The sequence below is a fragment of the Monodelphis domestica genome, chromosome 5 (genome assembly GCF_027887165.1).
Source record: "Monodelphis domestica isolate mMonDom1 chromosome 5, mMonDom1.pri, whole genome shotgun sequence".
NCBI lineage: Eukaryota > Metazoa > Chordata > Mammalia > Didelphimorphia > Didelphidae > Monodelphis > Monodelphis domestica.
Window position 1 is genome coordinate 147278399 of NC_077231.1, and position 13473 is coordinate 147291871.

Here is a 13473-nt window from a genome sequence, read left to right on the forward strand (position 1 = left end):
CAGGGTCTGAGGTGAGAAGAAGGGAGTCAGGATTGTGATTTCACTAATGTAGGGAACACCCAATGAGGTAAATTCCCTATAAATGCAAATCAGCACCTTCTCTGTAACTTATAGTGTCAGAGCTCTCTGGGACGCTAAAAGGTTAAGTAACTTATCCAGGGCCACAAAGCCATTTTGCAGTTTTGAAACTGTCTATCTAGTAGTTATCTACTCATTGTTGGGGGTCAGGGGAGGATGTGAATTGGGCCAGAGTTCAAATTCTGGTTTGTTTTTTGAAATACAAATTCAGTACCATAATGGTGTGTGTGTGTGTGTGTGTGTGTGTGTGTGTGTGTGTGTGTGTGTGTGTGTGTGTGTGTACACATACATACTGGAAAATAACAATCTAAAATTAGTAAATTATATTCAACTAGAAGAGATTAATTCTGAGAAGGGTCAGAGATGTGACACTTGATCTTAGGAAGAAAAAGCTCAAAGACACCAAACAAGATATCCTTATTACTTTTAGAATGTTAAAAACAATGACACAAAAAAGTATACAGTTAAAAATTGTCATAGATGACATAAGAAAATAGTGTGTATATATTTCATATATATAAAAAAATCTACAGTATTTACCATTGTTAATATATATGTTTGGGGGAGGCAGCATAGGTGCCACCAGCCTAAAGTAAATTGTACAGTGTAGTTTATTATAATCACAGAATCAAGGTTTCAACTTTAAGGTTAATATTCTTGACTACATAATATACATATATCCCAAGCAGCTATTAGCAATCTAAATCAATAGCCCAGTGATCTTAATAATCAGAATTCCTTTGTGATTCAGTGTAGTATTTAGCCATGAATATTTGTGTTCTATCATTTAAAATATTGAGTTCAATAAAATTACACCAGATACATTATATACATAAACAAGACCTATCACATTCACTGCCTAATGAAATAAATGTTACTTCCACTTTCAACGGCATAAAATTTCTGTACCTTAAAACTTTTAAAGAATCAGCCTGCAGCAAGAATAGGCTGCAATGCCTATTCTTTGATTCAACAAAGTTTTCTATTATTCAAATATTACAAAAAGTAATTCTAACACCAAACTCTTCAATTACAAACAATAATGATGTACTTTGATTGCTCAAGAATTGACAATGTATATATATTCTGTAATATAGTTTGTTTAAAGAAATGTCCACTAAAGACAAATTTGAGAACACATAATTTGACTTTAAGTCTTTTCCAAAGTGGATAAAAGCAAAGGAATATTTTCAAAAAGCATGAAAATCACACTAACTTTAAAAAAAAAAGAGAGAATTCATTTTAGATTCCTATTGACAACTGGGATAATTTTTACATTCAGTTTCAATAATAATAATAATAGTAATAACTTAATGGCCTGATAATGTAGCACATCCAGTTTCCACTGCTGTAACTTTTTATATAGGATGGCTGTATTTCAGCATATCTTTTCTTTATGGCAAGGATCATTTTGCTCTAAACCTTGGAAGGGTCAAAATAGAACAAAACAATGTATTACTATTAATTTATTTTGATATATGTGATCTCGTCATATCCTGCCTGTGTAGCACATATCCCTGTCATTTGCCTTGCTTTTTTTAAGCACCATTAAGGAGTCAGCTCAGAGAGCTACACTTCTTTCTTTCCAATGTCTTTGCTTGTCTAGTTTTTAGGATGAATGATAAGATGACATCAACTAAAGGAGGAAAAAAGCATTCTGGGAGAAATTGCAGAGCCATCCTTTTAGTCAGTTTAGGATCCGGGTGAAGAAGGCAGTTGGGTTAAAGCAAGTAAAATCCAAGAAAGCCTTCACTTAAAAGACAAGTTAGAGAAAGTAAGCATACCATTAAACATCAGTTATTGATGATAAATAATTGCTTTTCAATTTCCTGAACATTCCTCCTCAAGTGTGTATACATATGTCTATAGATATCTATTTAGAAATGATACATATACTACATATAGCCAGAAAAAATACTCATTCTACATATAATTTTTCAGTGCTACCCTTTTTTAAAAAAATAAAGCTGGCATGTGGAACTCTCTGGTCTGAAAGATAAAAAACTATGCAAATGAAAACTGAAAAGTACTAATGAATTAATATTGTGCGTACATCTCTCCATACTATTGCTATGTTTATATATGCTAACATTTTAAACAGGTTCAATGATTACACAACTTAAAATGCTCAACTTCAGTAGCATCTACCTGGGACTGTAAATGTTTTGATATATTCTTATTATTCACATACACAAAATTGCACAAGTTGTCCATTAATGTATAAAATACTGCTTTGGCAATTACAAACATAGCAATGTAGATCTTAAATGGTTTCTAGCCTTCTCTGTTAAGTAAACAAACATAAGTAGATTTTCATAGCAACACTGATTCATGTATAGAAAGTCCATCGCGGTTTCTGTAGTGTGCTGGAGGAGGTGCACCTGAATATTGATACTGGGGTGAGCCAACATCTTCCAAAGATGGTGAAGTTCTATACCGTATAGGACTATCTATTGAAACAGCTGGAAGGTTATAATCCTGAATGGCTACATGTTGAAAAACTGTCTGCTTTGGTAAATTGCTGAAGTGGCTTCTGTTAGCATCTCGGTTCCATGATTGTCCAAATGCTTCAGGCCTGTATGTGAAAGTAACTTCTGGCCATTTTCTATTTTCTGGCAAATAATCCACTGGAGGAATTATGAATTCACCACCCCTAGGAGACCTTGAATTGCCTGAATATGATCCTGGCGTACTGACATCAACAGGGAGGACTTCTATTCGATTAGATGGCAGCACAATAGGGGTGGGGCGGCTATAAGATTTCTCTGGAGAAAGGTCTATGGAATGATTGGAACCATATGGTCTTCTAGAAGGACTAATTTGAGTCCCATGGCCATAATGAAGAGGTATGAAATTAGGGTTAGCAGTACGGGTATGTTTTGGAGAACTTCCATGGTAAACAGGGGGATTGCTATAGGATGGCGGTAGCATTTTCATATGACCTATACCATCGACCTGGTGTGAATATCTAGGGGAATTTGATGGCTGCACATTAAAGGTAAAGTTATTTGATACTTTTAATGGACTAGAACTCTCAGAATACTTTTTCGGGCTATTTGAGTAAATTATATTACCTGGACTTTGAGAATGAGCTTTTTCTAATACTTCCTCAATGGAAGTCCCATTTTCATTTTCAGCTCCAGGTACATTGTCGTACTGGGAAGCATTGGACCCCCGCTTACCTTCATCACCATCTAAAATCTTAATCTTCTGCCTTACATTTAATGCTCGTGTCTCAACAGGACTTGGGGGTGTGCCTACAAGTGTGTGGTTTGGTGTTCTACCTTTGCCTTCAATCGTATATTTTGCTGTTTTTTCAATGGCTGACATATCTGAAGGTTTATTCCACTTTGGTACAAATTCCCTCTTCATATGTGAAGTAGCATTAGAATTTTGGTTAGCAGCTGCATTGTCATATTGCTTAGAATTGTTTTGTGTACTCAGTGGTTGTTTTCTTTGAGTTTCTATCTCACTCTTAATCTTTCCACTATCTTTTTCCACTGAGTCAAGTCTTTGTTGCTTTACAGAAGGAGCCTTTTCTGGTGCATTGACTGTACTTTGATGACGGGGTGAAATTTCTTGTCTTTTGGGAATTGCTCTCCTATCCATTTTTTTAGATGGGTGGCAGTTTGCCAAGCCAACATTACTCTGTCCGTTGATCAGGTGATAAACGATAGACTGAGGTTCAGGTGGAAGCTGCCCCAGAGGTTTCTTTGGATATTCATCCTCTTTAGCTAACAGGAAAAAAATAAAATAAAATTAGGCAATTCATACATTGTTAATAAAATGTTTACAACATGTAAAAATCTTTCTCTTCTGCTAATGAACAATACCAAGCATTTTCTCAGCAATATAAACATAATGTACTTTTTTCCTTTTCTAAAAAAAAAAAATCCCAAGTCAGATAGCCAATCCAACTTCATAACATCTCTCACTTTAATCAACTTCTCAATTTAGACAGTTATGAAATCTTGGAGAAAAATTTTCCTCTTCTCACTTCCAAGCCAAGACTGCCAAATTTAGAAGTCAAATGATGACTTAGAAAGGCTTCAAAATTATTTCAATCTGAATAGCTGCTTGTTATTGGAGAGAGAAATGTTAGGTATCACTTGTATTTCTGATCATGGGTTCCTGCTAGCTACTAAAAGTTGGTATCTTTTAGTAGAGAACCTTTGGTCGCACTGAGAGAGGAATTTTGGAACTAGGGAAGATCTGTAGGGCAAGTGTCAGAAAGGCAGGGGAAACTATCTTATATATTGTAATGAATTAATAGTAAAAAAATTTAAGTTGTCTTACAAATTCTATAATTCTCTGCCTATATTTGGTGCCTTGATTTCAACCTTAAAAATCCTCCAAATAAGGATATTCAAAAATTATATGTAGAACATGAGTTGTGAAATCTGGGTACAAATGCTCTTATCATTAAATAAATTTAATGTTATAAGTTTACATTATATAAAGCACATCTTTCTGAAAAAGTACCGCTAATATCTTCTAACAAAATTTAACCTTATTTCTATACATAGAGGGCTAACTAATTTCAAATTTATAACAATCAGCATACCATATATAGAAAGAAAAAAGTACAAAACAGAATCTATCAATTTCAATGGGGTTTAAGATCAAGTAGGAGACATAAAACTAAAATCCAAAATAATACATAATTAATACAAGAGAAATGGTACAAAGTGCTTGAGGAATTACTTCTCTACAGAAGGGTTGGAAAGGGAAAGATGGTATTTAATGGGGATGGGGGTGGGAATGATACTTTCTTGAATAAAATAGGGCTTACTTAAAATGACTGATTTTATTATTTATCTTATTCCACTGATAAACTGATTAAAAAGCTAATCAGAGGAAGTGCTTTATTTAAAAAAAAAAACTTTATTTCTTTGTATATTTCAGTAGTTTTTTCATCATCTTATCAGCGCATAGTAAAATATTCCATGTAATAAGATAAAAAGACATAGTCCTCACTATTTAGGATCCATTTAATAATGTACTCTTTCACACAACAGCAAACATGAAAATTGTTTTGGATGGCTGAACTTAAATGCATATACAATTATTTATTTATTTCTTATTTCAGGTAATTTTCAAGGCAGTATAGAACTAGATTATAAATTAAACCTTCAGCAAATGTGGTTTTAAAATTATCTGCTGTAATATACCACACCTAATAAATGTCATCTTGAGAAAAATAACAGAAGTCATCTGCAAGTAATATATTATCTTGAAATATCTCTCATCCATTAAAAAAATCAATGATTACATACTCATTTAAAGATGAATGTTAAGTTTTCTTAAAACATCATGATAATTTTATCATCTACACAGATAAGGTTTCTATGGAATGTAAAGCCCAATTTTAAAAATGTACACAAAAGAAACTTTAAAAAATAAATGTATAGGAGCAACTAAGTAGCTCTATGGATAGAGAGCCAGGCCTGGAGATAGGAGGGCCTAGGTTCAAATGTGGCTTCTGACACTTCTTAGCTGTGTGACCCTAGGCAAGTCACTGTACCCCTTACTGATTTTCTACTTTAGAACTGATATTTAATATCAATTTTTTTAAAAGGAAAAGAAAAATGCATAAAGAATAGTTTAAGTAGTATGAAGATACTCACATATCTCATATAGTTAAGTTTTACAAAGCTAAAAAGAAAATTCAAAAAGTTTTGCTAAATTAAATTTGTGAAATTCTTTCTGTAAATTCTTTTTTTGCACTCACTTTTGAACCTCAGAAAAACAATAGGAGTAGTAAGTTGATATATACTCTAGCCTGTTTATTTAAGTAATAAAAATGTTTGAGAATTGTTCAGCAATGTGTGAAAATCAGTTTCAGTTTAGCTTCTGTAGATAGTCAATATACAAGAAAACATAGAATAGTGAAATCAAAATATAGATCAGGAAAGAGAAAAAATTTTAAAGTTATCATTTAGGTTTCTCAATAGTCTTAACTAAGAAAGAGAGGGCAAAATAAAAGGGAAAGGATATAGAGAGACAAGAGAGAAAAAACTCTCAAAAAGGTTTCCTTTCATCTGAGAAATTTCCCTCAAATCTATAATGATTTACCAACTATCATTCTTTCCTATTGGGCAAACATTCTCGGTGCTCTTCAACTATTTGTTTTAGGTTTCCTGAGGAATCAAAAAATGGAAATGGTAGACTTTTGAATTTTCTTTCAGAACCCACTACTCAGCTGTTTTGCTGTTAATAGACATATTAATTTACATAGCTGGGTGAATCTGTGCTATTCTTAAACTGTTAGCTAATCTTTGGAATATTCTATAAGTAGATTGCTATGAAAATGGTATTACCAATAATAAGCAAAAGCAAGCACATAGAGAATGGTTAAATATTATTAGGTGATATGTGATGGTAGTAACAAAAGCTTTTGATCTTTTCATTTTAAGTTTTCTGAGTAGTCCTCTTTCAGTATTACATAATCATTATCTGGCTGCTTGTAGAGACCTATCAATTTTCTAATCCGTTAAAAAATTAAAAAAAAAAAAACTCTCTCATGTTCAGTAGGTTCTGCCAAGGTTTAAAGACTGAGTATGGGCTTGTAGACATATAGCTGTGGTCCAAGAACCATCTATGCACAAATTGAGTCATCTCTAAAAGGATAGACATGGAATGATAATTTTTATTTTTTTAGTAGCAGTCACTCATGAAAAAGTCATTACTCTGCTGGCAGGGATGGATTGCTATCTGTGAGTGAAAACTGTATCCAAACAAATAAAATTATGGAGAATTTTTGTAGCCCTTAACAATAGTTATTATTTCTCAATCTTATATTCTTTCCTGATTTTAATCAAACAATAGATTAATGCAACTTGGCGATAAAGAGAGCACTCAGGTGGAGATGTTAGATTTATTTGGTACCCAATGATAACAGTAGAAACAACATATTGAAGTTATGTAAATGCAGATTTAGGTTTAATGTTTAAAAAAATAATCTAAACTCACAAATTTCCTAACAAAACTATCTAAAAGTGGGAGAGGTCGTCCTTAAAGGTACTGGTATTCCTCCTCTCCCTCCCTTCTAGAATTCTGCCAACAAAAGGCATGTGACCACTTGGGAAGGGGACTGTAAAGGGGGTAGCTACTGAGGGATGGGCTGCTCTAGACTTTTAAAGTGATATAATTCAACATTCTGTGACTATGAAGTCAAAACCAGAAATAGTTCTGGGCTGAAGCTACCTGTTCACCTCAAAAAGTACTCACTGGTTGAGGTTTCTCAATAAATTCAGGAAACATCTTCAAATACTTCCAACCTGGCTGTACATACTTAAATGTCACTTTTTACTATAGTCAATCTGCCATTTTTAAAAACTAAAAATATTAAAAATAAAAGCAAAAAGGAAGTGTTTAAAAGGTTAGTTCTCTTTAAGCAAAAGCATAGCACTCACAAATGGCTCTCTTTTCTTAAAAAAAGATTTTGCTAACTGAATCTTTGCCTTAGGACCTTTTATTTTATTTACTGGGAATGATCTGTTTTTATGGACCTATTGCATTTTCAGTGTCAGCATCAAAATGAAACAAACTTCAGTGATTGGAATTTGTTTTCTTTTATTATATTCTTTACAGGGAACAGCTTATATGAATACCAGCAACAGGACCCTTAGGGTGCAAATGTTTTCAACAGGTGAAGATAGAAAACAATAAAATGTATTTTACTTCAGAAAAAAAATTTTCAAAGTTTTCCAAAATGGCCTCAAGTAAATTTTATAGAAATTAAGTACTTCACAAAACATGTAAAGTATTTAAATGCTTATATCATGTGCCAGGTTAGTGCTAATAGATTTTAAAGCTAGTCCTTTTTTATTTATAATATTCAAACCAATATACTTTCATTGTAACAATATTATGAAATGAAAATGAAATAATTAGGAAATCTGTGAAAAATAGATCTATTGAAAGCACCTAAGTAAAATCAAACCAGCAACATACTTCCAGAAAATTTCAACTCATTCCTGACTATAAAATTAAGGCTTTTGAAATAATTGTCTTAATAGAACTTAAGGAATTTGACATCTGGAAATCACCTTAATAGCTCTGTGAAAATAGGACGAGTAACTCCAATCAGATATACTTAATTTCAAAACCATGTCCTACTTCCCCAAAGCACCAAAATATAATTATTAAAGCAAATAAAAGCACATATTTTTCTCCAGTGTTTGACATTTCCAATAGGTTTACAAAAGGCTGAAGGAAGAATGCTTGAAAAAAAGACTGGTTAGATGTAGAAAACCATAACCTATCATAAAAGCATCTAGTACAGCCTATCAATGCTTTATACATAGTAGGTACTCAATAAATATTTAAATTAATAGATGCCCTAGATGTTTTAGACTATTAGTTCCTTGAAAAATTTTATCTATCAAAATGTACTTGCTACAATATCATTTGTGTGGATTTAAAGGAATTATTATTAGACAAAGTAAGCACCTTGTTTTTCTGTACCTACCAAGAAAATAAATTGTCACACCATAAATGAGTTTTCCAGAGACCTGAAGTTTACTCTCTCTTAAGTACTCAAGATTTCTTTTCTCTTCTTTTTTTTTTTTGGTAATCTTTTTCCTTTGAAATGAATATTTTTCTAAAATCAATCAAATTTTCATACTTTCTTAAAGTATAATTATCATAATATGGCTTGCTGTTGATGACTCAGATTCACTAGTAGTCACAATTATTTTACAGTGCTATAGTTTAGTGATATCATCAGGATTTTAAGGCATATAGAGATGATTTACTTTTAAATTTTCTATTGGCCTTAATTATCATCTCTATGCATATAACTCCAGGCCTACAGATAGTCTCTCATCTCTCCCCTGAGATTCAATTCCATGTATCCTATTGCTTACTGAATATTTCAAACTGTAGGCTCAAAGACATCTCAAATTCAACAGGTCCAAAACTGAACCTTTTATCTTTCTCCCACACCTTTTACTCTTTTAAACTTCCCAATTTCTGTTGTTCCCTATTTCACCATCTTTCCAGTCTCCTGAGTTCACACCTATGGTATTTTCTGGGGTATCTCACCCCTTTCTCACCCCACATACCTAACGAGTTGCCAAACTTAGCCATTTCTGCCTCCACATCTTCCCCACATGACTGTCAAAGTGACAGGAGGTATCCAGTGGAGTACTGCAGGGATCTGTGCTTGAACTGGCACTGGTACTATTTAACATCAATGACTTGGTTAAACCCAAATGGCATGCTCATCAAATCTGCACATAACACAAAGCTGGAAGGGATTGCTAACACATTATTGGATGACACAGACAAGATCAAAACACTACTGACAACCTTGAAGACGGCAGAATTTAACAAGATGAAATTCATTAGGTATAAATGTCATGACTTATATTTGGGTATAAAAAAATCAACTCACAAATATAAGGTGGTGGAAATATATTAAATAGCAAGTGTTTAGAAAAAGATCTTGGGATTTTAGTGGACTACAACTTTAATGAGTCACTCTTCCATGTGATGTGACTTTCAAAGTCTAATAAGGTTTTAGGCTTCATCAAGAAAAGAACTTCCAGAAATAGTAAGATGATACTATATTCTGTACTCCCTATACTCTGTTCTCATCAGACCTCATCTGGAACATTGTGATCAATACTAGGCATCATGATTTAAGGATAGGGATGGGGCCAAAATATAGTGTTTAGATAAGGGCAGCTAGGATGGTGAAGAGGCCTATAACATGTGAAGATTGCTTGAATTAATATAACATATTTAACCTGGTGAAATAAGGATTAAGTAGGGACATTATAACATTGGATTTGTTTTGTTATAATTATCTCTAAAGAGACCAGGATAAAGAGTTAATAGCTAAAAAGGAGCAAATCTTGGTTTAATATCAGGAAAAACTTCTTAACAATCAGGGTTGTGCAAATGCTGAAAATCTATTTTGAAAGGTGGTAGATTCTGTGTCCTTGGTGGTCTTCAAGTAGATGTTGCATGATTACTTGTCAGATATTAAGGATTCCTTTCATGTATAGTTTGGAAAAGAGTTCTGCTGAAGTCCTTTCCAATATTCTCAAAAACTGTGATTCTATGAAAAAAGTATACTTTAAAATAATTAGTGACTGCTCTAATCAAAGCCAAACTGCAGAATATTATTGCCTTGTTTACAGACTTGCAAAGGTTTATAGCTATAGACAAAGACCTCTGCATTGAGACCTTGTCTTCCTTTCCACAGGACCATTTGTGGAATCAGAATTTGGAACATAGAATATCAACACTGTCTCATCCAATAAAAATAAATTACTTAAATGGTAAACTGTTTATTTTTCCTTTCCTGAACAACTTTAAGTGAAAAAGAACCCACTTCTTTCCAAGGTGATCAATTCTTTACAGCTCTAATGATTAAGAAGTTTCTCCATATATCAATCTTACATTTGCATCTTTGTAATTTCTTTCAACTGTTCTTAGTCCTGCTCCCTGGGACCAACCAAAAGCCTAACCCTTCTTTCATATGATGACTTTCCAAATGAAATCAGTGATCATGTCTAGCCTTAAGTCTTTTCTTCCCCAAGTTAAATATGTCCAGAACAGATCTTCATATGGCGAATGGTCCATAGCCATACTGGTGGTCTTCTTCTGGATACATTAAAGGTCTTCCTAAAAACTGATGATCAGAACTGAGCATAATATTCTAGATGTGATGTCAGTTGGGTAAAATGTTATAGTAGAATTACCATCTCCTTATTTCTGAACTTATACCTCATAATTGTCTCTTTTGTGTCTTCAGAACATTATTCTTTAAAACTTTTCTCCTAAGCTGACTTTTGAAGAAATTTAGTACATGAGATCCTGACTATCCTTCCTCTGAACTCTTTGGAATCTGCTTTCCCTAAATCGATTATGTATGTAAGATTATTCTGAGGTTGTTTTTTTTTCTGTCCTAACATAATTCTAAAGATAGAATTATCATTTCTCTCCCATTTATTCCAGACTGGCATTTACTTAATGTAATAACAAGATCTTAAATATAATATGCGTTTTTGTTTTCTCTTTTTTGAAGGATAAAGCCATCATTAAGGAAAAGTCCTTCCAGAGATGTCAGTGTATTTGAAGCATATCATCACTACTATAGAATGCATCCATGCTAAACTAATGATATATTTTCTAAGCTCCTCATCTATTTCCTCTTTCTGCTTAGGTGGGCTAAAGTACATTCTGAATACTTTCCATTATACTTCACTATTCTGGTTCCTGATATTCTCATGAGTAGATCCTCTTAATATATAATTTACCCTGTTCTCTTTTGTCTATTTTTATCTTTATAGTGATTGTTTGTCTTTTATCTAGCCTATTCCCTTTGAATAAGGTATGATACAAGTGTTTTCTAATTATGAATCTTGTCTCACAAACATTGATACTAATGAAGTCAATTTGCCTCCATGTATTAGGATCGGTAGTTCATCATAATTGTTACTAATCATCTCTGTATTACTAAATCCAATGACATTTTCTCAGTCCTCCATCTTCTGATCACCCCTCTCCTATGTTTGGCACCATGTTGCTCTCAGTCTCTAGCAAGATCATCATTCATGATTCACCCCCAAGGAGAGAAGAAATAATCTCTATTTCAAGGAGTTTACATTTGAATTCAGAAGGCAAAGGTGTACACACACACACACACACACACACACACACACACACACGCACGCACACGCACATACACACACGATAAAGTTAACAAGCACAGATTTATACAAGCTATACAAAGAAATCTGGAATGAAAGCACTAACAGTTGAGTTAGGAAAGGCTTCATGTAGAAGATGGTGCTTAAGCTCTGGGTTAGATGAAAAGGGGGATCTATGAGGAAGAGATATAAGGAAGGAGTTCATTTCAGGCATGGAGGATTGCCAAAGCAAAGGCAGAAAAACAATTTGGCAACAGTTTTGAGAATGCCCTAAGAGAACTGAGGCAGGGAGACCAATCAAAGAGGCCATTGAAATACTTTGGCAAAAGGTGATGGGAGCCTGAACTAAGGAGAGAAGGGATCCATGGGAAAGATGTTACAAAGTAAATAGGACAAGACTTGGCAAATGGGGGAAGAAAAAATAAGAAGTCTAGATTAATGCTGATTATGTATTTGGGAGCCTGAAAGAATGGTGATACTTTCAACAGAAATAAAGATGTTTAGAAAGAAAAAATAATAAATTCACTTTTTTACATGCTGAGTAAGAGATTTCTCTGGGACATCCAGTTTGAAATCTCTATACTTAACCATCAGAGCTGTCCAAATATAAAATATACTGCTTTGGGGAACAAGTGACTTTTCTATCTTCAAGTAGAAGATGAATGAACATTAATCAGGGATGTTACAGACAGTATTCAAAATTTAAGTAGAAGTTGGACTAGACAACATGTCTACTTCCACTGGAAGGAGAGCAATCATCTTCAAATTATAGAATTCTAGAAGATGTGCCCTCTTTTTGTCCTAATAAAGTATTCAGTGAGATATGAATGAGTTGATGTAAATTAAGCATGAAGTGGACAAGTGTATAAAGTGGCTTCTCCAGATCCATTCTTTCCAAACAACTCATAAAAGTTTTAAAACTAGTTTGGAAATTTGGGCTAGAAGTGGCATATTACAAAGTATGATTAGGGGTGGACATTGGGTCAGGATTGAGGCATTAGTTTCAGACTGATGACAACATTGTAAATAATAATATTTCTAATTATCAGGAAAGTTTTAATATGAAAGGACAAAACAAAATTTTAAAAGTAGAAATAATGGAGGCATAGAGAAATATTCTAGGATATCAGGGAGAAAAACAAGTTATAATATGGTAGTATCATTAATAATAAGATACATATTTGGTCTTGCATTTTCTCATTCATTCATTCATTCATTCATTCTTCAAAAACCATTACCTTTTATTTTAGAATTGATACTAAGCATCAGTTCCAAGGAAGAAGAGCAATAAAGGCTAGGCAACTGGGGTTAAGTGACTTGCCCAGGGTTACACAGCTAAGAAATATCTGAAGCCCAATCTGAACCCAGGCCCACCATTTCCAGGCCGGGTCCTCTGTCCATTCAGTCAGCTAGCTGCCTGCTCTTACACTCTTTTAATATATGATTTGGTAAGTATTAATTGACTGAAAAGCACTGACAGATCTCAACAGTGGTGCTCTTGACCAGTCCAGGTTCCCCCTACTTCTTGCCAGATATTAATAATTTGTATATTATGGGGAATTGGAACCTATCTATAATCATATAAAAACTGAAAAGAAGGAAATCATCTCCTGGAAGAAGGCAGTATACCTTTAGAAATGAAATGAGCTATTGTCATCCTAAGAGAGAGAGAGAGAATGGGGAGGGTTAAGAGGAAGAAGATAAGGAAGCTGAGTGAGTCAGGAAGAAG

The 13473-nt window shown here is 33.6% G+C and overlaps 1 protein-coding gene across 5 annotated transcripts in view; it reads right to left on the reverse strand.

Moving 5' to 3' along the window:
• Nucleotides 1–485: 485 nt before the first annotated feature.
• The window catches only part of USP6NL (USP6 N-terminal like), a 188410-nt gene continuing 175422 nt past the window's right edge, over nt 486–13473 (reverse strand). For all 5 annotated transcript variants that reach the window (XM_007503947.3, XM_056799438.1, XM_016425389.2 and 2 more), the window contains one exon: nt 486–3812. In XM_007503947.3, the coding sequence (XP_007504009.1) occupies nt 2392–3812 (1421 nt within the window). In that variant the 3' untranslated portion in view covers nt 486–2391. The remainder of the gene's footprint in view (nt 3813–13473) is intronic.